The sequence below is a fragment of the Sebastes fasciatus genome, chromosome 7 (assembly GCF_043250625.1).
Source record: "Sebastes fasciatus isolate fSebFas1 chromosome 7, fSebFas1.pri, whole genome shotgun sequence".
In the NCBI taxonomy this organism is placed as follows: Eukaryota; Metazoa; Chordata; class Actinopteri; order Perciformes; family Sebastidae; genus Sebastes; species Sebastes fasciatus.
The window spans coordinates 15,904,570-15,931,272 of NC_133801.1; the positions used below are offsets into that span (position 1 = coordinate 15,904,570).

Genomic DNA, 26,703 nt, shown 5'->3' on the forward strand with positions numbered 1-26,703 from the left:
ACCATGACTATCACTATTAATATTTTAGTTATAATTGAGAATCATTAAATGGCACTTCCTCAAAATTATTCCAGTATCTAATCATGTTTACTTGGTACTTTGTACGGTAACACTTCATTTTACAGGTCTGCAAATTTCATGGTAATTAGGTGATAATTAGCAAGTAACCTATTTGAAATGTCTTTGGAATTACTGCCAAATTACCCCAATATTTAACTCAACATTTATCAAAAATTACTTTATTATAAACATTATTTAATAATTATATTCCACTATTTCCCAATAGCTGGTCATTTATTTAATACATTTCCAGGAAAAGAATACAAAGTTGATTAATATGCTTTATTTCCATGTCTGCTGATAAATAGATAATAATTAGCAAATAACTTATTTGAAATTTCTTTAAAAAACTCCCTGAATCATTACATTAGCTACCAGGTTACTTTTGTGTAGACAATAAGTCACACTATGGTGAGATTTGTTCCTGATCAGAAGTGTCTTCTATTAGTTTTGGTTTTCCATCTCCGATGAAGAGCAGCGCCTAAGGGCCCTATTTTAACGATTATATGCTATTTTAGCATATAATTATTAAATAATGTTTATAATAAAGTAATTTTCGATACATTTGGGGGTAATTTGGCAGTAATTCCAAAGAAATTTCAAAATGGTTATTTGCTAATTACCACCTAATTACCATGAAATTGGCGGACCTGTAAAGTGAAGTGTTACCGAGTGTACTCTAACTGTGGAAATTGCACGCTATGAGGCTGTGTTGCAATACATCTACTTCCATGAGAAACATCAAATTGTTACTTGTGTTCCTAGTTTGACCCACTATAATAAGGTTATACACAAGGGACTGCTTATGGGTTCATTTTTCCACATGGGATTTTTTAAATTTAAGATAGAGCTATAGACTCTTTAGGTACCTCTCTGAAAAACTGTTGTTTTCTATAAAATGATCCATGAAGTCTTCCAAATTATTATATTATATTTATACTTTTGTAAAACATGAACCATTCTCTAGTGTATTTGGCAAGTACGTTGAACCTATTGGACTTTTGTTGGGCAGGCATGTCAGCATTAAAGAGAAAGTGTACATATACAGGATGTACGTTTCACTGATGTCCCGGGTAGGTGTTGCAGATTCTGGTTCTCTATAATGTCACAAAAAACATGAATGTTACAGACCTTTTGGTCTCAAATGTGAACAACATTATGCTGCTTTCTAAGAGGTGTAACAAAACAATAATCTACTGAACTTTGATTTGCAACTTGTCTCTAAATTAATTTATACTGTAGATAAATTCTCTAGGCTTAAGATTACAAGGCTGACCCACTAAACGATGGCACCTAATTAGGAGTTAATACACATATCTTCTTTGTGTTACAATTCCTGATATTTTTAGGCTAAAAACTATGCTTCCAAGTGTTTGATTATCTTTAGGTGTTATTGTTGTCTACTCCATTATTAATTCTATACTGCATATTGTATTTAAAGCGACAGGAAACGGTTTTGAAAATAAATTATATTTTCATTTACAATAAATGTGGATAAGACTCTGGGGGGTTTGAAAAAAAAACATTATCATAAATGTCTATTTTCATTGCCAAAATTGATCAGGTCCTTTACAGCTACTGCTGTCAGAGAATCTGATGACAGTTGTTATAGTTATTTATGACAATAATGACCTATTGTAATCTAGCACTTGTAAACTATCTCTGGTTCAAACGTTGGCAGGTTGAAAGGAAATCTTTTTGATATTTCTATTTTGCCCTCCTCGCATCCTTTCTTCATATATGGCACATTGCTTTGTTATGCTGGTGTCAATCTCAGTTAGAGAGCACAATTCCCTTTAGTGGGTGAATGTTTCGGCCAGGTGGGCATTAGTTTTCGTGTCCCAAGTAATTTACCCTTCTGATGTTTTCCTACGAGCTCTGCTTTACATACTAAAGCCAGCACATTGTTCCCGTTGAATCCCCGCCAAGGCCAGTGAGTTGACAAAGTGTTTGGCTGTCAAAATGTGCCAGTCCTGCCCTTTAACAACTGAATGTACACAGCCGACAGCAGGAACCGAATCCTTTGCTTGAGCAAGATTAGCCTGTGCTGCTGGTGGCGTCTCAGAATTTAATTGGCACATTTTATTTGATCTTTCAGAGGTTCAGCAGCCAGTATGTCATTTGGCAAGATGTAGTGAAATTGCATCATGCTATTCCCTTTCCATTCCTGGTGGAGGTTTGTGATTTAAAAGTGAATTAAAACCTGTGCTGGAGTTTTCCATTGTTCCAGAATCAGAATCAGAATCAGAATCAGAATCCATAGTTCCATAGTTCCATAGTTATTAAGATGTTTTGACTGAAGCCATATTGAGATGTACAATTGAGGAAAGTATATCACAGGTAGTACCACTTATTGAAATTTAAACAACCCAGATTATTTCAGAATTTGTTTTGTCATCAATAATGAATTAAAATTAGGATGTGATGTTCATAAATCTGTGTACTTTGTTTGATAATAAAACACTTCTACCAACATCTAATGTCTCCTACAAATAGTATTTTTTTTTTCTTTGTGGGCCTGAAACAGCCAAATATTCAAACTTGAAGTATGATTTGTACTTCACTGATGTCAGCAAACAAAGAGAACAAGTATCCAAAAATATAAAATAAAATATTCAAAGACTATCCAACTTCAACCCTTCACTTCCTTTATGATGACGGTTAATGAAGATTTTCTTAGACAAAACTTATTTTCCCATGTACTGGGTTACTGAGCTACGCAGACGTGTTTGGAAGGCCTGATATTTCCTCTTTTAGTAAATAATTTCTTCTAGTAAATCATACTCAGTCTACCAGCAATCTAGTAGACTTGAATCTGAATCCTGATGGTTACATTTACATCGGGCTAGTGTTAACGTTTATATCCATGTGGTAAAAACAATGCAATTAAAAAAGATTATGTATGTAAATGTGAACCGTGTCAAGCATGCATACTGTGACTATGTGTACAAGTTAGTATAGCACTATATTAGTAGTACTACATTGTGTGTATTATTGGTTGATCTGGACAAAAAAAACAGATGAGTAGAATTTCAAATATTTGAACTGTTTGAGAAGCGCTTGATTTATCTTGCAAGTCACTCGTGAAAAAAAATTAAAGACACAACTAGTTGGGACTCCTGGTGGCGTGGTGCGATAAGGCGCCTGTCGTGACTTGCAAATGTGGCTCATAACCTTTGGCACATGTCATTCAAATCTATCACTCTCCAGTGTATATAAAGTGTCATAAAAATGTCTTAAAACAAGTAGAAACACAAGATAAATGAAGCGCTCCTTGTGTTTTTCTTTTCTTTTCAAATATTCAAAATGAACCCATCTTGTATTTTGTCCTGATTTGAGCAGTAAAAAGGCACTGAGCTGGGAATAATTATCAGTCCTACACACATTACCTGCAATGAAATGGCTGGGTGGTTATAGTTTGCTGTGGGTTAGAAGCAGAAAAGGTTCTAAGATCAGCTTAGTACTTCATTTTTTGGCATTTGTCCTTTGATGACCCCCTTTTTCAAACCAAATCTGCTTGTTTAAGCCTCTCATTCGTCTCTCCCCACACACCGACCGACTGGTCCTACGTTGTCAGATGGATAATGAGCAGCAGATGTTAAGTATGTTTGGTAAAGCATGACATGATTTAGGGACAGTTGGAAGGGGAAGAAGGGGAGTTGTATTGTTCTTCAGTAGTGGTCTTCCTTGTACAAGAGGCCATGATGCACAGCAAACATTTGTGACAATGTTGCCATCTTCTTAAAGTTCATACAACTTCGTTCCTCTGCATCCACTTTGTTAATGGAAAGTGGATTTGTTCTGTTTGCGCAATTTAATTGCTAATGAGTGCAACATGTGAATCGTCTCTCTCCAGGCTTTCTCCTAGCATTGCCTCTAGACCCACGTCAGGGTGCCATTTGGGAGAGAGGACCACTGGAGAGAAGTCAACACCAGGTATGGAGCTGAGGAATCCAGCTAGATCACTACGTTTTATATTAAGGTTTCTCTGCTAATTGACCCCATCAGTACACTTCCCCGGGGAAGGGTCCATGTGAGACTAGCGCAGTTGCTGTTGCTCGAGTCTTTTGAATCGTATCTCTCTCGCTCAGGGGAAATGAGGGCATGTTGTTCTTTTTCACCTACGATGAGAGCATTTTTTTTAAAGTTTCATTTATATAGGTAATCCCACAGGTCTGAATCCAAGTTTTCACAGAATGCATTTGCATATCCAAAGATCCGTGTGATCCGTTTCCTGCATGTTCCACAGGTTCAAATCCAGCCTCTCACATATTGAACATCTGTGTACGGGACCTACAAACTTGTTTCTCTGAGAAACATGGTCCCAATGCTGTAGGAGACTTTCCTCATAGAGGCCGGGGGAGCGGAGCGAGAGCTGGTCAAAGAGGCATGGCTGTGAGACGTCCCCGCCTCCAGGAAGTAACATGTCCCTGGGATCTCTTTGGGAAAATTATCTGGGAGCTCCAGCCGCGAGCGAGGGACGAATGAAAAGGAGCGGTCATCTTTCAGCAACCTGTTGAGAAGAGAAGAGAAGCTTAAATAAATTACCATTAAAAAGCATTTATTGTCATGGCAGCATAGTTAAAAACAAGATCACATCTGTTTGTGTGTACGTGCAGTGCCGTGACTTACTGGTAAGTTGTGGGACTGACATTGATACACCTCGGATGGCTCCCCGATTCAAACTTGCTGGCCAGTGTCACATTGTTCCCAAACAGGCAGTAACGTGGCATTTTAACTCCGACCACACCTGCCAGCACAGAACCTGTGTGGATACCTATCCTCAGCTGAGAACGAAAGGGAGGAAGAAGGTGGTGGGAGAATATCGTAGAGAAAGGTAGAAAGGGAGAGAGATCAGAACAACAACAAAAACCAGCAGGATTTTAAAAGTACAAACAGTTTAAATTGTGTTTCATGTACATTTCTTGACAACACACATGCATTTGGCCTGAAAATGGAAGTAATGCTGCTGCTGTTGTTACTGTATTTTCAATACACACACTCTCCCTATTAATTTACATGTTGCATATAATGTATTTTGTCTTTTCTACTTGTGTATTGTATATTTTTATCTGTATATTGTCACTTGTAATAGTTCTGTTTTTGTTACTGCCTAGACACTATGGACGTAAATTTGCATTCTTGCTAACAGCGGCATGTTTATCTTTTATACAGATGTTCATTGATGTGCTTTATCCCTATGACATGAACAAATAAATTAAATGGAATTTCTTTACACTATAAGTGCACACAGCTTAATTGCTCATCAACTAAGCCTGATCTAGAGATGAAATAATTAGTTGATTAATTGATCAACAAAAAAAGCAATTTGCAATTTTTTTTTATAATCAATGAATAATTTAAGTCATTTATTAAACAAAGATGCAAAACATCTCACTGATTCCAACTTGATGATTTATTTTTGGTCTTTATGATAGTAAACTGAATATCTTTGGGGTTTGGACTGTTGGTCGGATAAAACATGCAAATTTTAAAACATCACTTTGAGCTTCAGGAAATTATAATGGGCTTCACTGTTTTCTGACTATATACACATTAAGATTCATTAATAGAGAAAATAACTGGCTGATGAATCAATAAGAAAATGCTTGTTATCTGCAGTAGTCTTATCTCACAGTGACCGTTGTCATATCTGGCTTCGAAGATCTGTAAGCAATGTGAGCAAACACATCGGCACCTGGCATCTAAAATGACTAACTTGTAACATACCTGGCACTGCTGTGAATGTTCATATTCATAAATCTTATCTCCCTGCTGAACTGATCACATTCATTTATGTGCCGCCTATGCCGCAGCACAAAGGCTATGTTGTTTTGAACCACAAGTGCTGTGTGCGCATTGATCCGCTGAATGGAAATTGCACTGTGGCAATCAAACTTCTATATTAGTGTAGCTGTTATTATCTAATCTGATATCCCGTGGCAGCAGATTTGATGAAAATCTTAAAATAGCAAGAGCGAGAGAGGAAAATTAATCAAATAAATAATTGCCTCCATCTCCTCTTGGTAGCAGATATAGGGCAGCAACATGCTGCTCATATTATAATCTAGCTGAAGTATGAATCTATTAATGGCTGGAGGCAGAGTGAAAGCTATCTAGCCATCATTCCAATTTGACCACGCCACTTCACGGCCACTCGAACAACTATTGATTTCCTCCATTTGGGAACAACAAGTCATCACACACACGCACACGCACACACACACACACACACACACAAAAGCTAGAGGAACCCGGTAGATTTCTAATGATCTACTTGAGCATCTCATCACCTAGGTATCCAACGCTACTGTGTGCATGTCAGCACACTGCGAGGTAGTCATGGCAACAACAGGCAATGGGGGTAGTGAGGTAGAAAGAGCACAGACAGACAGAAAGACAGAAAGAAAGACAATGGAGAGAGAGAGAGAGACGCAAAAATAAACTTATAATTAGATGGCAAAACCTTGACAGCTCAGGAGGAGAGATAAAGAAAGCGAGACAGAAAGCGCGAGAGAGAGAAAAGGCTGGTAGGTGCACTAGGGTGACCTATTTTTCTGCTAAACTGCTTACAGATGGCCATGCACTTGTCTGTCTGTCTCTACAACAGACAACCACTCACAGACACACACACACAAACAAATCTGCATCCAGCGCCCACTCTCCTCTTTATTTCTTAGTCTCAAAACACAGACACAGTAACGCTCATACACTCTTCCCCTCCTTTTTCGCTGTGAGTCAGCATCCGCAGCACATGGCCCTCAGCGAGCCAATGAGCAAATGGCGCAGCAGCACAGACGGCCAATCACATTGTAGCCTCTGGCCAAGCTGACAGAAGGATATACAGAGGTGGGGATAGAGATGGAGTTGTTTCATGTACACTCAGTTGCCAGTTTATTAGGTACATCTAGCTAAACCTAATCCAGTCAGAAACAACAGTCTTGTAATAAATCCTACATTCATGAAGGTTATAACATATAGAGAGGTGTTGATTCAACTTTGTGATCATTTTGGAGAATGCAGTTTGTGGTGCTGTTGAACTGTACTGCATTATACAGAGAGGTGGTATTGTTATTTAGTAGACTTGCCGCGGTAGTCGGTTTTACCGGTGTTTGGGCATACACCGATTACATTACTTGACCTCCGTCCCCACCGTCGTTTTGTTTTTTTAAAGAAATGAAACCCATTTAATGAATTTTCAAGTATCAGCGCTGTGTTATCAGTACATGGTCAGGTGACGGGCGCTACAAACTGAAACTGAAAGTAGTGTTCATGCTCCGTATAAAGTAGCAGGAGTCACACACACACACACGGGACGAGAGAGATGACAAGACGATGGCAGAGGATTTGGTGTCAAAGCGAAAAAGTAAAAGCACCTATTTGGCAATACTTATTTAAACCCAATGCTAATAGGGTACCATAATGTTTATGAGGCATCGCCATGCAGAGAACGGAGCGGTCACAGCCGGTGTGCGGCGCAGCAGCGTCAAGTGGAAACCTGCGGCCCCGCAGTGAAACCTCGACCGGCGAGGTCAGACACACAGCCATCCAACGTTAAAAATCAGAGTAAAGGTGGACATTATAACCTTCATGACGGGGGGATTTATTGCAAGACTGTTATTAGTTTCAGCCAGGTGTACCTAGGAAAGTGGTAACTGAGTGTACTTTAGCTGCTGTAAACAAACCATATCACACACACAAGCATTGGTAGACTTTTATCAAAGAAAAGGGTTGTTTTAAGCGTTGTTAGTGCTCAAACAATCAGACGATTAATCGATTAGTCAAGCTTCTGTGTACTGCAGAGCTGAAGGTGCTGGCAACTGCAAGATGAACATGTAGTCAGGAAAAAGCAGCCACTTTTGGTTGGCATGACAAGCCCCTGATCATTTCTGAATCCATGATATTGCTCAGATACTGCTGGTGTAATGTATGTTTGGTGGACATAAGCCAACATAAAAACATTTTTTAACAATATTAGCACTACGTCCCTAAAATCCACATCACCTACTCATACACCCACTCATAGAGACAAGCACACACATGCAAAAAAATCACAATACAGGTCTGAAATGGAAGCAGTAATATAGATTAAAAAATTGTTTGTTTGGTTTCTATATGTGTTTCTCTGTTGACATCTCTCTCCTAAAGTTTACGTTTTCCTGTATATTCTCTCTGTGTCCCCGGACCAGTCTCCCATTTCTCTCTCACTAAACATTTTCTCACAGCTCTCATGCTAGTTTGCATAACAGTGCAACATTGGCTTGAGTTGAGTGCACTCACTGAACAGCATTTATCATGCTGAAGTGTTGAATATCTCTATAACTCCCCTTTACACCAACATGAAGCGAGGAGGGATAAGAAAGAGGAGAGCGTATAACAGAGAGCACAGAATATAGAAAAAGCATGACAAGAATAAAAACTGAGAGGAAAATAAAGTAAGAAACTGAGGAGGAAAATAAAAGGAATGAGTTGGAGAGAGGCTGCAGAGGAGAGAGTGAGGGAAATAAAAAGAGGGGAAGACAGAGAGAGAGAGAGAGAGAAAGTGGAAGAGCAAGAGAGCAGGCCAAAACTTCTTGGCAAGGCTTTTCTATTTTGAGACAAGTGGACAATGTTAGGAGCACGGCAGTTCACAGAACAGTGTCTTGTCTGTTATTCAGCAGCTATCTGTCTTATAACTTCTCTCACACATATACCTTTTGTTCCTATCTGTGTCAATGTGTATTTTTAAACAAGTCAGCTTGGTGGCAAATAAAAAAGAAGTCTTCTCAAAAATAGATAAAACAGGTTCAATCATTTCACCTCAAGTTGTAATGTTAAAAGGATAAGGCTGCCGTTATTCTATACTTTTTTTTATTGTCGACAAAAAAAGACCAAAACCAACAACGTGTTAGTCTGTGTCAGGAAATAGAGCGGGTCGTCCTTTAATCACAAAGTTGGCAGTTCAATCCCTGGCTCCTCCTGTCCACATGTCAAAGCGTACCTGTATGTATGTGACGATTGTAATAAAGTTTAAGTTTAATATTTCCCAAATTACCTCCCATGTCTGTTGCAGTCATATAATGTTTCTGAATATATAAAATATGTAGATTAATATTTTTAAAAGGCTCAGTCATTTCCTGAAACAACAGAGCATTGTAGTGAACTTGTAAGGGTCTTTTTCTTTATTGCATGAGAGTAGTTCACAGTAAGAAAGATATATAGAATATCACCAGCCTGTAATATGACTGAATACAGTAAAATGAAAGACATGACAGCAATTCATCTAGAATTTAAATGCAACTTAATGACTTTGACTCATATTTGTGACATTGCAAGTTAGCACTCAGGCCCATAAAGCTACCAAATGCAGCCAAAGGGTGATGGCCGACCTTGACAGAGACTGGACTGAGGATAGACATAAATAAATCATATCCTGTGTTCCCTTTTCATTCTACTGAATTAACATGAGTGGTTTGAACTCAATTCCCTCCGTTGTGCCTCTTTCCTTCCCTCCCTACTTAATATACTCATCTTTTTTTTCCACAAAAGAGCAGCTCTATCTAACTCCATAAGTACATCAAATAGTGTTAAATGCCGTTCCACATGGACACATGACATGAACATGACGTTCTTATCTTATTTTAATAATCTGAGCAGCTGATAACCGTCTGAAGGTGGATCAATACTCACAGCAACATGTGCAGTTCTACCTTTAAAACTTGTTAGTGTGTGCCATTTTACTGCAGTTGATAAATGGGACACATGATTTTCCTCTAGCAACAAAACTGTTTTAAATGCCCCAAAGCCAACATGCAAAAATAAACCATGAGGGTAAAAAAACAAACCAAAAGGAACTTGATATATTACATGCTGTTCAGGGACATAAACTAAAGAAAAGAGTGACCCATTTTGAGAATAAAATGTTTCCTGCAATAATGTCAACCAAGCAACCTTTGGGAGGTTGTGTAAGGATACACAGTGAGCACAGCTAAACCAAAACACCACAGCTCATCTAGATACGACATAAAATGGAGAAAGAGGAAGAAAAGAAAACGAGGACAGAATTAAAAAAAGGGAATGTGCGAGGCAGAGAGAGGAAGAGAGAGAGTAGACTAGAGTAACAAAGCTTATAGACAGTTAAAAACCAACACACACACACACGCAAACACCAAACACTCAGAAGCATATGGTACATAAAACATAGAACAAAACATCACATGCATACACCCACACGGCACACATAGGCACATACAATCATCTCCCACTGTAAACACAAATGCATTAAGAAACATCCATGGACACTAGAGAGCCAGGCTCCACAGTGCATTTTACTGCAAATCGGAGAGAAAATTAAAGTGTGTGAATGTGAAAAATGATTTGGTTGCACCGGTGATGCAGTTTGATCTGAACTTCTGACACCTGGGTTGGAAACATTTGAAAGCTCTGACAGTATTGAGTCCGTTATTTCTCTTTTCTCTTTCTCATTGGCAAAGATCAGTGTACAAAACATTGAGGTTCTCATCTTTAGCCGGCACTGACCCTCGTTTTCACCGGTTAAAATGACCACCAGTGGTAGGTCATATCAGCTGTCACTTATTAATGTTAATTCTGTGAGTAAATTGATGACGGGCCAAAATTAAACTTGGCTGTTGTAGGTTTGTGTACTCTCTGCGAGCCTATGTCAGTAGTCCGCCTAAAACTGTTTAAGAGAGAGAAGAGAAGAAGCATCCCTCTGTTACGCCACTGTATAACCAAGAGTGGATTTTTGTTGTTGCAACAACAACCACGTCAATTCAGGAGTCACATTCTTCCATTTAGACTTGTATACATATCATATTAATAATTTCAGCTGATCAACCCAACTAAGTTTTGAACCAAGGCCTTTAGTACACATAAAATGTGCCAAATTTAAATACATATTTAATCGACATTTAGGTAAATATGAGTATCGGATCAGTATTACCCAATAGTAAAGGACTCGGAACGCCGTCAAAAATGTTTTAGCGCAACATCCCTAATGGACAGACACACACATAACCATATGGCACACAGCAGGCTGTGTTTAGCTCTACTGTTGATTCTACAGTGTTTTTAATTGAATGACACATGCAGCTGACTGGGAGAGAATAGGCATAACTCAAACAGAGACACACTATTAAGGTGCACCATGTCTCTTGCCTCATTTCATGAAAACGCCCTCCACTGAACAATTAACACCCAGGATTCATAACTATTCTCTGTTAAAGAGAATCTCTCTATATTATCCTAACCCCTTAAAGCTACAGGAATTGCAGGAATTTTAACATATTAAAAATAAATTAGATGATTGATTATAGTAGTTAGAGTCTTCTGGCTTTTGTCATGCAAGACACTGGGATGACAATTGCCAATTCACATTGAACGTGGTACCACAGTGTGTGGTTTTTGTACTTAATGGTCACTGAAATGCACAGTGCACATAAATACCCTACTTATTGTCTTATTGAATATCTTAGTCGATGTGTTAATAAGTCGTATTCCCTAAACACTAACTAGCTGATGAGCATTTTCTCTTTTTAATCTGAATCTTGATCGGTGTCTCCCTCAGACTACAAACACAGAGTTGTATGCAATAATGGTGTGCACATGGAACGACCCAACACATTCTCATCCTAACTCGTCATATACTGAAGCTTTGTCAGACCCCTCGGCGTCACTCTTTTCGGTCGCAGTAAACACGGGCTTGATGTTGTGAAGTAAACAAAAACACTTACTTAGGTTTAGGCAATAAAACCACTAGAGTTAGGTTTAGGAAAAAACAACATGGTTGGGCTTAAAACTACTACGTTTGTACAGTGAAAATGACACAGAACGCTGTGAACACGGGACATGAACGAACAGCTGATTGTATCGTGACGCACGGGACACGAACAGCGGTCTCCTGGATGAACGCCTTGTGTTTGTTGCAAAAAAACAACATGGAGAAAGGCCAAAATGCCGAACTCGAGGCTTCAAAATGGCAGTCTAGAAACCAATGTGTGATGTCACGGTGACTACGTCCCCTTCTTATATATAGTCTATGGGAACGAAGACCCCAAGTAACACAAAGCTAATAGCAAAAGCCTGATTTTTCAACAGTGAGACATTTTTAAATCAGTGTCTGTCTTTATGAAAATGATTGAGTAGATTGAGTTAATCCATTTTTTTAAATATCATTCACCCATCTGTCAGTTAATTTCTCTCATACCTACATCATCCATCTTCCCATTTACCACAATCCATCCATCCATCCATATCCAACACCAAAGTATAGGAAATTATGCCAATCATATCTCCACAGCGCTGTGTCACGGCTAGAGAAAGGTCTGGCTCCACACATTGTCATTCTGCTATAGGGGAAAAAAAACGCTCTGGCTTGTTTGTATTTCTTTAAACCAATCACAATCTGACATGTGTCAGGTTCTGTGTGATTCAGCTCAGCAGGTGATTGATTGTACGTTTGCTTCGTGGTAATTAGGGATGCCGCAATGTTAGGGGGGAAAAAATTTGAAACAGTAGAGACAAACAGTCACAATCAGGTGCTGATTTGTGCCAAAAAAAACACCACAGAACTGCAGTTCACATAGGTTAAAGTTATAATCAGCAGTTGGACACACAATTTACCTTTTTTCCAGCGGGAATCCTGAACTGTATACCACATTTTCATGCACACACTCAGTATGCAAAACATACAGGAGTCAAGCAATAACGTACAGTTGGAGACAGAACTCTGCACCAAAAAGAGATGAATGGCCGATAAATAGGTCTGCATGATATAAGGAAAATAAGTGATATGCGATAACATGTATAGAATATCACCACAGAATAACGATATTACTTGCGATAAATAAATAGATATTAAAGTGTACTCAGTTCTGCCGCTTTCAATATATTGCTTAAAAAAATGAACAAATTGCTTATTGAATTAAAAAAGTGAAAGGAAATTATGCTGAACATAAATGATAATTACATATTAAAGTGCAGTTTTCAACCGATCAAAAAATCTCTGAGTACAATATCGCAGTCTTTTGCGATGTTTATCGCTAAAAAAACAATATATTGTGCAGCCCTACCGATAAACAGGGAATACATTTAAATATGTAAAATAAAACAGACTAAATATAAATTGGAACAAAGAGGTAAAGTTATCTTTTATTAAAAGAGGAAATGTGTAAATAGACAAAGCAAACGGATCACTGTACACTGCAAACATGTCACGTCGCCACATAATCTAAATGTGTTACAACAGTGCCATTATGGGGGAAGGAAGGACTGGAAAAAAATACTATAAGGGAAGCAAAAAAAAATAATACAGGAAGGTAGGGAAGTGGGAATAGGAAATTTAATTAATGCACAGATTAATAAAATATCAACAATTTAAGCTAATTAGGCTAGTTTCCGTCAGGGCTTATTGAAAGAGGCTGGGTCACGCGTCATCAACACGTCATATCTTTGGGTTACAAAACATGCGCAGTAAAATCTGGTCTGCACTCGCCGAAATTGAGCCAATTGCAATGCACAACCGCAGCTCCAATTACACTGCGCATGTGTTATACCTCATACCCCAAAGACCCGTGTCCACCCATGTCCCAGCCTCCTTCAATAGGCCTTGGTTTCTGTGTGCTAGCAGCAGTGGTGTTACAAAAAATAAAAACTCACCTTGATAGGTCTCCCATCAGGTGTCAGCACTTCCTCAGAAAGCTCCATCATCTTCAGAGCCATGTGTGCGATTGGCTTCGCGTGACTATCGACTTTCTTGTGAAGTCCTCCCGCCACACAGTAGGCATCGCCTATTGTCTCGATCTGTAAGAGAAATGAAGGAGGAGGGGCAGAAAGTGAAATGAATAAATGTGGCTTTGCTGATGTGTGAAACTAAGTGGCCATTCAATCACTCATACCATCTCCACTGAGTGGTAGAAATTATAACAACTCCTTCATTCCTCTTGTAATATAAGAGCTATGTATCTGTCTGTTTCTACATCATTCGCAATGAGAGTTGGTGAGCATTTGGAGAGGATCTCGGCACACACAGCACCTTACATTGCTTCTGACCCAGTCTGAGAGGCCAAAAAACCCAAATATAAAAAAACAAGCATTTCCATTCATCCTTGACGCCATGGCATCCATCCTGAAGATCACTGAAATACCATCACAAAATAATAAAAGAAGCCTAAATCTTTTATAAAAGGCATTACAAGTGGGCTTATTTTATTTTATTTATAAGAAACCATGAAGTATATTAAATATAAATGCTTGACATACTGTACAGTACCAGTGGCAAAACAATGCAATATAGTATGATATGGATTTTTTTTTTTTTTAAAAAGGATCAATAAAGAATAAACAACATAAACAAAGACAAACAGTATTTTTAGTAGCAAGGCATCTTGAGGCTCTGATGTACCAGACCACCAGAGAAATATGAAATGTTAATGAGTCGGTATGTAGAGATAATCGGGTGCCATCATTATCAGCTGAAATTCATGACAAATTATCGGTGGCTTGTTTGTATTGCCAATGAGAAAACATCTCACTTGATCTTGTAAGCAACAGTGAAGTGTTTCCCACATACAGTAAGCAATTAATTTGCAGTAATGAGCTCACTCCAAATCCTTGACAACAGCTGCAAACAGATGAACTAAGATTTAAGCCTTGAATACCAAGTCATTCCTAGTCCATGTTTGGGCTTACTATGCCAGAGATTGCAGTACCGTAATAACAAGTCTTCCTTGATTTACTTCCCAAAAGCCAAATTCTAAATGATCCCAATGTTAATAAAGCAAAAAGAAGCGCCACTTTCAGGGATGTGTTGCCATATTCCCAGTTGAAGAAGTGAGCTCGGTGTCATGATAGTTAACACAGTCCTTATAAAGAAAAAAGTAGATGGCACAAGAGGAGAAAGAGGGAGGGGAAAAGAAAACTAGGAGACAAACTGCTCTCATTTAGGCCTGCCACCGGCTAAATCATTTCGCCAGTAACCATGACAATGGCAACATACGTATGTGAGCCTCAATCTCCTCAACATGTCCTCCTGCTCTGGCTTTTTCCTCACATACACACTCACTCTTCCACTGCTATACACATAAACCCTCTAACATACAGTCAATCTCTCTGCCTATCTCTCTGTATCTCTTTCTCCTGGCATCTAAAGAGAGATAACAGAGGAAAAGCACGTTTTTATGGGAAAGTGGCAAGTATATGTTGTTGTCACCGGTGATGAGATAGAGAGGAAAGATGATGGCAATAGTGACGATGGAGAGGAGCAAATGTGGAAAGAGTAAAAATGAAGAGAAATATTGATCTCATGATAGAAAGTAAGGATGAAAAGAGGGAGAGATGGCAGACTACAGTACAGTGAAGACTGAAACTAGGTCCACGGCCAGACTGTCAGATGGACAATATTGACACATCTTTGTTAAGCTCCCACAGGCTGTCCATTAATCAGCTACTTTTTCCACAACACAAGCTCACCCATTCAGGGCAGCCCATACACAAGTAGAGAACACACACACACACACACACACACACAAATATATCTAGTACACACAGACAATGACACACCCAAAAGATTTAGCTTTCGATACAACTCGTAACCCTTTAAATACAACTCTAAGTTCTTAGGAAACCGTCACCTCCTGGTGAACAATTCATCTTTTATGATGACCTCATTCTTCACAGGTTGGCACATAAACCAATAAAGCCATTACAACTTTTAAGCAATCCCTTAAAGGTACAGTATGTAGGATTTGGCGGCATCTAGCGGAGTGGTTGCAGAATGCAACCAACTGAGTACCCCAGTCCGCTTCCCAGACTGCGGGATTGTGAGCCGCCGCATGCAAAAGCATGGCCGTTCGCCTTGCTCAGAAGCCATCCTTAGCATAATAACACTACTTTAGGAGCAACAGAAGTCAGACGGCGACTGACGGTACCACAGTTTTGCACTCTGCGGCTCACGTTACAGTTTCAGAAGCATGTCGGAGAACTACGGTGGCCTTCAGGTAACATAAAAGGCGAAAGGCTCTCTCTAGAGTCAGTGTTTGGTTTTTGTTCTGGGCTACTGTAGAAACATGGCGGTGCAACTTGGCGGACTCCGTGAAGAGGACCGTCTCCCTATGTAGATATGAAGGGCTCATTCTAAACAACGATTCTTAGTTTCAGGTGATTATAAACTAATGAAAACATTATGAATATTATATTCCATTTATATTAATAGATCCCCCAAAATCCTACACACGGGCCTTTTAAGCAATCCCTTAACTGATATCCCATTGTTTCACAGTTTAAAAAACCACCCTCATCCCAACATCCTGTCTCAACAGGTATTACTACATCACATAAAGAAGACATGGTGTGCATCTTTCTGTCTACTGACCTTATAAACATCCAGAATGCCACACTGGTAGTCAAAGCGTGTGTAAAGCTCGTTCAGCATGGAGATGACCTGCATGGGCGTACACTGGGCACACACAGCAGTGAAACCCACGATGTCTGAGAACAGCATGGTCACGTCATCAAATTTGCGAGCGGGCACTGGCTGACCCTGCCACAGTTTCTGCGCCACATCACCTGGAAATATGGAATAAAGGAGATCCACAGTTCTCCTCTTTTCCTCCTCCAGTGCTTGGTGAGTCCGCTCTAATGTGGCCTGCGAGAGGAGAGGAGAGGAGAGGAGAGGAGAGGAGAAGAGAGGAGAGGAGGAGATTAGGAGGTTTTGTTCTGTGTGCTTTGCTTTGATGAAGGCACTGACGACAACGAAGCAGAGATGTGGGAGTACTGCACCAAATTAAAACTGCTGGTGCATGTAAATGTATTTGTGTATTAATTTGATTTATTTTTGATTGTGTGTATCTGCAAATGCGTAATCGTGTCTGTGGGCGAGCTTCTTAATGCCAAATCTCTCTGATGCAGTGCTATACCATTGTTCAAGCGGGCAAGTCAACTGAGATATAGCTATTTATAATAGTGGCCTGGGGGAGTAGTTGCAGTGAGAGAGTGTTGCAGTGAGCAGATGTATAGGATTGGGTCAAGACTCAGCGACTTGCTCAAGGGTACTTTGAAAGCAAATTATAAGAGCAAGTCCCACGAGTCACGTTCTTCCAGCCATTATGAATCAGTCAGTGCAGCCGATGCCCTGGATTTACCATGTTCACTTCAGTGAGTTGTCTCGTAACTCACATGATGGAAAACAAAAATAAAGACATACCAAACACACTGAATATTTCAACCCGTTCTCGCTACCAACTCGTCAAATACCGCCGCTTGGTAACCAGACACCATTTAGTGACTGTATGCGATGCACCGGGCTTTCAGCTAACTCAAATGTAAACCTACCCACGGCGTTATTTGACGGTCAGAGCAAATGAGGTAGTATTAAGAGCGTGAGAATCCGTTTAGTGCGGGCGGGAGGGGTGTGGATGGGTCAAACAAACACAGGACTGTCAACCAGGAGACCACTGGCCTGTGTGAAACTAATAGTAAACGTTGACTTATTTTTATCACATCAGTCACATGACTCGTTAGTGTCGTCAGTCCTGTGAGTCACTTGAGTCGTTAGTCAGTGAAGTTAATGTCAACCACGATCGTTTCCTGAACCTAACTAAGTGGTTGTATTGCCTAAAACTAAGTTCCTGTGCAAACGGAAGTTTATTTTGAAAGGACACTATGCATGTAACAAGCGTATAACAACACGCCGTCCCTAACTCATCCAAAAGTAACGCAAGAGGAGTACCCCGTGCGTCGGTCTCCAATGCCGAGGGGCATTGACCAAGTGGCGGTATTTGACGAGTTGGGAGTGAGAATGTGTTGAATATTTTTGTGTATTTACACTGTTTCAAACGTCATGGTCGCAGGTTGTCGTTTGTCATTTTGACTGGTTGGCAACAGTCAAATCAAGTTGTCTTGTTGTTGGCAACCGAAGGCATTTAGTGTATATTGTGGCCCGTTAGTAGCTGGTAAGGATTAGTGGTAATTGAACAAATAATATTACCAGTACAACCTGTGCCGTGACACAAGCTTGTGCCTATGTGATCAGCTGTAAAAATAAACTGTTGAAACATATTCCAGCCGGTGGAATATGTTATGTTCACGTAATTGTCTCACAACAAGAAGCCACAAAGAAGCAAAACATTTGACTGGCTACTGATGAGTTTCCTCAGTTGTCCCGCACCACAAATAGGAATAGACCCAGAATTAAGTAGCAACCACTCTACCTTGAGTTTGTCCATTCTCTTCTTCAGGCCATCCTGGGCCTTGGCCTGCTCCCCCACCAAGATAACATCCCGCGTGGCATCATGGATGGGGATATCTGACAGATGGAGGCCCCTGCCCATCAGCTCCTCCAACTTATCAACACGTGGCGAGCCCAGAAAAATCAGCGAAGAGGACTCGGGCAAATGGATCATCTGACCCTTCAGCTCCATGACCTGACAGGCAGAGCAATCAAATGGGAAAGAAAGGGTGAATTAAGGAAGTTAGGCCTTTCGTCAAGGCTTAGAGAAAGTGAAAACGGAAATACACTGAGCCAGAGGAGAGGGGGGTGGAAGACATGGATGTCATGTCCACCTGATACTTGCTTTTCTCAAACCAATGTGCTCCGATGTAGGACATTAACAGACAAATAATGATTCACTGTATTTGTTCTACTCCAGTAACTGCCTCTTCTATAATTTCTCTGTACATGAATGTCGATTTGAAAGGGTGATTCAAGAATGATGCTTTTGCTCTTTGATGCCGACTGACAGAAACCTGAACTCTTGAATACATATCTAATCAAATATGTAATTATTTTTCCAATCTCCAACTTCATTGAAGATCTAAGGAAACATCTCAAGGTCATATCATGGTAAAAGATTTAGCTTTGGAAATGCATTAACAAGCGTACAAATAAGGAAGATAATTAACAAACATGCCTTTCTATGTTTATATGCCTGCACACATACATGTATGCATACACACACACATACTATATACACACACACAATGTTACATAAAACAGAGATTATAATTAGAGCAACAGCAGATTACTGTGATTTCGTTAACAATACATTTCCTGTACAAGCTGGGTAAACTGGTGACCTAGTTATTAAGGAGACAATCCTATCATCACCATAATGTCACTGGTTTGACCCACACAGTCTATCCATCCAACAACCTATGATCATATACATATGTAATGTCTTTGAGTGGTTATAAAACAAATCAAGAAGCAAACTTTACAGGTATTTCTGTGAATAAACACGATCAAGGCTGCAGATCTACCAGCAATTGCAGTAGTACTGCTAACATAATAAATATTGCATTTGTTAGCGAATAGGAATTGGTTCTATAGCTTCTTGACATTTTGCAAAAACAAGCCCATAAACATGATGAAACACATCGTAACACAGGTGTGAGGAGCATAAACAAAACAGACTCCTATTCCTTGCAGATATAGAAAAGAGAGAGATTGAAACGGGGCATTGCACTTTGTTGCCCTTTTGAATATGACTCGTAGCTGTTTCACGGTGCTAACTGCGTCTACTAGAAGCCCCGTGGATAAACCACTCTTCTGTTTCTCCCTGGGCACGATTTCCCTTTCTCCTGCTCAGTCCTTGTTGCCCCTGTTCATTCCTTTTCTTTAGTTGCTCTTTCTCTTTCCACCTGTCTTCCATTCCTGCCTGTCTTCCCCTCTCTCTGTTTTTCTCTGTCTCTTCAATTACTTCTCTCTCTCTCTTTCTCCATAGTGTCAGATAGATTATTCCGCCAGTGAGCACACTGCAGCCCTGTTTTATTTATAGCACAAGGCTCTCCTAGGTCTGCATAATATATACAGTCTACATCTACGCACACACAGTATTTCCCTACACACAAACACACAGAATGCATCCAATGGGGGGAAACACACACATGCTGCCTCTGACTGTCTGTTTCTCAGAAACACTGACATACATACATACATATAAACACACATGCAAACACATATGCAGCCTACAACCCATAAGTTCAAGACACACCCATCCTCTGAAACACAACTTGGTGTATGAACTACTGTTTGACCGACTCAGAACACACACACACACATTCAGTAGTTTAGCAGGCACTATTATTGTACATTATTACACGGCTATGTTGAGTACCTGATTCTGATTGGTCACGGCATTCTACGGTCTGTTATTTCTTTATAGCAGACCGTTGCTATGTATAACGGTCCGTTGCTATGGACGCAGTTCTGATGTCGGACTCTGGAGGACCGTTTTTGTGTCAAATCATTGATTTCTTAAGTAAGTAGCTGTGTAATAAGCGGGATAATGTACAGCTAGCGGGTCATTGTTGGGAAATAAACCCCTTCAGGACGATTATTGGGGTGCCACATCGCCCTGTCGGGGTTTATTACACAACAATGACTAGCTCTCTGTACATGATCCCTTACTTATTGTAGCACATTCGCCTAACATCTGCACACGCTACCACACCAACACAACAGTATATGGGAGTTTAAGAAACCATCATGTAAGTACACCCACTCAAAAGCTCAAATTACAAATTGATCTCCCACATTGACGAATAATTCCACTTTATTCAAAATTTGATATCATTTTTATAGTTTTGGTCATAATTTCGGATAGCAATTTACCCAAAGTAATTACTGAGATCTGGAATCGCTGTAATAGTCAGACAGGGCAAGATACGGGGAATAATTTCCCCTTCCACCTTCTTTTCATCACTTCCAGAGGTCTCAGCAATTAACTTTAGTGAGTGTAATGTTATTACTAATGATAAGGACGATGGCCCGAGACTGCGAAAATATCCATGTGGTCCTTTAAATTTATATTAATTACAAAGGAGAAAATGGCAGTTTGGTTTGAAAAGATGTGTCAAGCTTTGAGACAGCCGACTCTGATACTCAGTATTAGGAGGATGTCCATGATATTTAGAACATTCAGTGTGTATATCTGATGGAAAAATAAATGCTGTTGAAAGAAACTGCTACAGTTATAGGTTTATGATTTATTACAAGTCAGTTTGCTACAAGCAGTATGACCAGCAATATAGATTGTGCAGCTGGGCCTTGCGACTTGCCATTCACATGAAAAATTGCAAGGTGAACTTTTACTTGACAAGCACCAGCTGGAACTATGCCTAATCAGGTAAACCTTAAAAAGCCCCCTAAGGTCACTAGACGATAAAGTCTAGCGTTGCCTTTAAGCGCAGCATCAGGACCAGCAACTTCATTAAGCCATCCTGCAGGACTTGCATAACCTTCCAGGACTGCAAGACGACTGCCATTAATGTTCACAGTGTTTACTCTTGTGCTTGTTTTTCATTATGTTTTACTGTTACACAATGAAGGTTGAAATTTCCATCTAACAACTGTGGTTGCTTTTTTTTAATCATGTACAGTAGGTATAATTATACCAGTGAGTGTCTCACCAGATTACTCTCAGTGTCTGTCTGTGTTTCTCTGTCACTCTCGTTTTCTATCTTGCTCTGTCACAAACTCTCACACTGATGCACAGATACAAACATACATGGACACACACACACACACACACACACACACACACACACATCCCTGGAGGCAGTTGTGTTGGCCTAGTTGTGCGTCTGTGTTCAACTCAGCACTCTCCTCTCCTTCTGCCTGCATCTCTGTCATCACAGCACAGTGAAAGAGGAGGTGAGTGAATGAAGGAGGAAGGAAGGGCAAGGCTTGTGTCGAACGAACATAGTGGTTAGGAAAGGAAGCAACACAGAAAGAGGGGGAAGGGTAGGAGCATAGAAATAAAATATAGGATATTTATATTATTATTGATATTTATTTTTATAAAAGCAGATAAAAACACAGCAAACTGTAAGAAAATGTCAGTATGTTGTGTCCTAGTCAGTATGTAGTAGTAATTCTTCTTTGTAGCAGGCTGTTACACATTTACACCGAGCCCTTGTTCAAGGTCACTCACTGCTTTGTCACCACAAGGAAATAACATCTTTTTTTCAAGGTAGTTCTGCACCTGTAACTCTGAGAATTCCTCACCGATAAATTATGCTTGTTAAAAATGTCTATAATGTGATATATCAGGGCATGGAAACAGATTGTATGGAGCTGAAACAGTAAAAAACACCCATTTCATAATACTGAAAATATACAAATACATTTTGAACATATAAAAAATGTGCAATTCATTTGCAATATCGTGATTAAATACTTTAATCAACTGAAAATATTTAAAAAAACTTATTCAGATTAAACCTACTGATTGCCTACCCGAAGCTTTGTGACTTGCCAGTGAGAATTGCCTTTCTGCCACCTGACTCCTTTAGTCATTCTGTGTGCAAATTTGTGTATTTTGTGTTAATGCATGATTGAGGTTTGTATTATACTGCACACGTTTATGTAAATGTTTTCATGCCTCATAATAGCAAGGCCCGAGCAGCACGCACTGTGATGTTAACATTCTGCATACTAAGATGATCTAAACGTACAGATTCAGGTTGCTATCGCCATAGGCAACAAGGAGCTGAAGGTAGATGAAAAGGAGAGAAGGGAGGGGAAAGGAGGAAAAAAACAGCTGAAGGGGCCAGAGGTGGAAATAGAAGCAGAAAGAGAGGGGGAGTGAGGAGAGAGAGGGGGACAAGAGAGAGAGAGAGAAAGAGAAACACGAGGAGAACGAGACGCAATGGACTTGAGGTACATGAGGAAAAGATGGAGAGAAGGATAGCGGGAGGTGGAACGGACATTTAATGGATTGTCTTTTGTGAGCAGACTCTGGCATGTCAACACACTCTCATTTGCATGAACAAGCACTGAGCAGCAAAGAGTCAATGAGTCAGCCTCTCTCATCCCTCTCTCTCACACACACACACACACACACACACACACACGATGCTGCAACGCTCTTATCTTGTCAGACCCTGGCTATATTGTGCCGTACTCCTACATCCCACTCTCACAGTTAAACAAATGTACACACTCACAAACAGCATGTAGCCTAGATAAACACTACATTACAAAAACAAAACACACACATTTACATGGGAAGTGCTTGTCCCTTTCTGTTTCAGATGAAAGAGTCAGCAGAAGCTTTAAAATGCTGATGTCTTCTTTTTTTTTAAATCACACCTGTGAGGTCATTGTATAATAGAATCAGAGGTTAGATAAGAGTCTAAGCAAATGCCATATTGAAGGATATATGCAAGTTATGGAAAAATAATAAACACTGACAATGTTTAAATGCAACTGGGTACAGTTAACACATTTAGTCTGCACCAGATTGAAAAATAGACCCTTTTGAAAATCCAGTTAATATAAACAAGACTCGATCAAAACCGAGTATATGGCTGGACCGTGTATGGTCAGTCTGTCAATTTGTGGTTAAATTGTTATACAAGTAGTCAGTGGTCATGTCTATAATGTGAAATCCAGCAGTACATGTCCACCAGGTCCGGCGAGGACATAGGGGACACGCTGCTCCACTCAACTGGCCGTTCAAGCGGTGAGATACCCTATTGCTTCTGAAAACATTTTAAGCGAGAAATAGGCGATGCCACTGCTGAATCTCATTTCATTTTAGAATTAGATCGCCTAGTTTGACAGCTCGGCCCAAGTTTCGTGAGCCAGACACGTTGCGCTGGACGGGATCATTTGCATAAAGGACTGTTCGCCACCTTTTCATTTTGAAAGAGCAACCGCCAATGAGGAAACTCAAACACTCGGCCGACCAATCGTGTAACTTCATCACTCACTCAGTCACTCATTCAGTGACAGACTTCTACGTTTGTAAGGCTGGCCCGCTGCAGTCCAGCCACAAATAGTCCACTTTATGTGAATTAGAAATAACATCAAACATCAAACAACATGTGATCCCTTTTTAATCCAACTGAAGTAGTAAATGTGAGAGATTTAAAAAGAAAAGCATCAAGACATTCTATTCTCTTTATCTTTGTTTCAACAATCAGACTAAAATACTTTGTCATGTTTATTACTTGTGATGTTTTCTCCTCGTCTCTGTTTCCTCCTGCTTTGTATTTTCATTCACCCTGTTTTGTACATTTATAATAGACAGAGACAGAGGGCAGTGATTTTCAAAGCACTCTCCACTGAACAAACAAACCAGTGATTTATCTAGAAACAGATCAAAGGTGGTGCTAACGTCAAGATTGTCTTTGTACTCGGACACAGGTGCACATATGCACGCACAAACAAACCTCATTCAGCAACAAATGCAATGCAGAAGCGTCGGTTAAATAACAAGTATGACATTGCAAATTTGAACATCCTATCATCCATCAAGTATTCCTTATTAGCCTTCACAAATTTTCTTTGTCCTCAATCTCCCCTAATAAATAAATCGATTATCAAATACGCCTATTGCGTTGGGTACAAATGTCATAGAAAAGAGCAGGGTTTATGTCTGAATACTCAAAACATGCTATTTTGTCAACAACTAATAAATATCAGCTGAAGCTGTTCACTTAGACTTTCAGGACCATAAAAAAAAGCACTGACTCATCCTAACCAGAATTTTGACTCTATGACCCAAAGAGTCTGGGAGCTTTTGGATGTTTACAGCAATGGCATCACTACTGTGGAGGCAGGTGTTGTGATTCATGGATTCTCTGGCTTATTCATCCAGTTATTTTAAGAGAAAAAAAGTGTCAGCATCCAAGTAAATCTATATCCACAGCTTGGCCCAACACAAATGGCATCAACATTTACATTTTCCCTGTTATAGCCTACAGCAAGCCTCAAAAAGTGCAACGTTTTCGCATATAACGGTTTGTATGATATCTTAGGAAAAGTTATTCCTCATTTTCGTGCGTTTTCCTACGAATGTCCAGCAACACGTGTCAATTTCCTCTCGTTACATGCATACAGTCTTTTCAAAATAAACTTACGTCTTCACAGGAAACAACTTGGTTAGGGTTTAAGCAACAAACGTAATTAGTTAGGTTTAGGAAAAGATTGTGGTTTGGGTTAAAATAACTCCGGAAGTGGCGTAACTTAAGTACGAAAATTATGAGTGAGGGCGTTACCTTGTGTATTATGTTTGATAATCAATAAAATTGTATGCTGATTTCTGAACTTAGTTTAGCTCTGTTCCGATGCTTCAAAAGCATCACCTTTCATCAGCTGCCCATCTACCAAGCAGAAGAGGATAAATCAATGATTCTGGGTTTCTTATACAACTCAGCACTTAATGATGAAACTACGTTTGCATGCATTTACTGTGAGTTCCATGAAAGTCTGCAACTAGCAATTATTTTCACAGTTGATTAATCTGTTGGTTATTTTCTTGCTTAATTAATTAGTTGTTGTATAAAATGTCAGAAAATGTCAAAAATGTTGATCAGTGTTTCCCAAAGCCCAAGATGACGTCCTCAAATGTCTTGTTTTGTCCACAACTCAAACATATTCAGTTTACTGTCATAGAGGAGTAAAGAAACCAGAAAATATTCACATTTAAGAAGCTGGAATCTGAGAATTTAGACTTTTCTTCTTTAAAAAATTACTCAAAACAATAAATCGATTATCAAATAGTTGGAAATTAATTTAATAGTTGACAACTAATTGATTCATCGTTGCACCATGTATTTTTTAAAATCTGATGAATTATGCTAAAACTTTCTATGTGTTGAAAAACAACATAAAATCTAGTCTAACCAGTGTAACAACAGGCTAATGTGTGTGTCAAAACCTGCTCCACATCTGTTTGACGGAGACAGCAAGACGGATTCATATTGAGGATAGAGGAAACTGTGGTGTAAGGGAAACAAGATGAACAAGATGATGCACTGGTTAAAGGATAGCTTGTGACAGTGCAACCTGTGAACACTCCCCCTGTGTGCTGACCACAGTGCTCACACTAACTGGAGAGACAGAGAGAGATGCAATTTGACCTTTTCAGTAGGTCTTTGGATGTTTCTTGCACAGCTCATGTCCCTGGGCGAAGAGAGGGAAGAAGAAGTCAAACTGAAAATCCACTACAGGACATTCAAATACACACACACACGGTGCAGCACAGGGGAGTGCTCTTTTGTGGCCTCTTTACCTTGGCCTGTCGCCTTCTCTCGCTGCCCTTTCTAGTGAAAATGTCAGCCCATCCTTCTCTTTCTCTCTTGCTTTGTTCTGCTTCTCTGCCCAGGTGACACAAGATTCATATGGCAAAAATAAAGAAAAACAATGTCCGCCCACCCCGCTGCTCCACAAACACATACCGCAACACAAATCTTCCAAGTGTCTATTGATGGTGTCTGGAGCTCAGAGGCAGTGTCTAACTTAAACTTCAGCAGTGCCAGGTCTGATCACTGATGACAAACACAAAAGGGAACAGAAAAGGCAGCTACACTGACTCACTGAAACCAGCATAAATGTGCTGAAGTGCCTTTTTTCAACCAGTGGTCTGTGGATGGGAGAGATGAGAAAGATAGATTATAAGGTCACCACACAGAATCAGAACACTGATGGATGTCCTCTGAGTGAGGCGAACGGCGTTACCATGGATTCGCATTCGGCGGTTCACGTTACAGCATTCTTGGAAAGGGAAGGGTGAGCGGAGCGGTACTCAGTTGGTTGCAATGTGCAACTACACCACTAAATGCCACTAAATCCTACACACTGTACCTTTAAGTGTTAACAGTTACGGTCTTAGTTGACTAAGATTTCTTTAGTCGATT

The 26,703-nt window shown here is 39.8% G+C and overlaps 1 protein-coding gene across 1 annotated transcript in view; it reads right to left on the reverse strand.

The window, feature by feature from the left end:
* Window positions 1-1,450: 1,450 nt before the first annotated feature.
* gucy1a2 (guanylate cyclase 1, soluble, alpha 2) overlaps window positions 1,451-26,703 on the reverse strand; it is a 45,188-nt gene continuing 19,935 nt past the window's right edge. The window contains exons 5-9 of the mRNA XM_074641865.1: window positions 18,267-18,479; window positions 16,430-16,702; window positions 13,717-13,860; window positions 4,693-4,847; window positions 1,451-4,573 (exon numbers count right to left, since the gene is read on the reverse strand). Of these exons, the coding sequence (XP_074497966.1) occupies window positions 4,354-4,573; window positions 4,693-4,847; window positions 13,717-13,860; window positions 16,430-16,702; window positions 18,267-18,479 (1,005 nt within the window). The 3' untranslated portion in view covers window positions 1,451-4,353. The remainder of the gene's footprint in view (window positions 4,574-4,692; window positions 4,848-13,716; window positions 13,861-16,429; window positions 16,703-18,266; window positions 18,480-26,703) is intronic.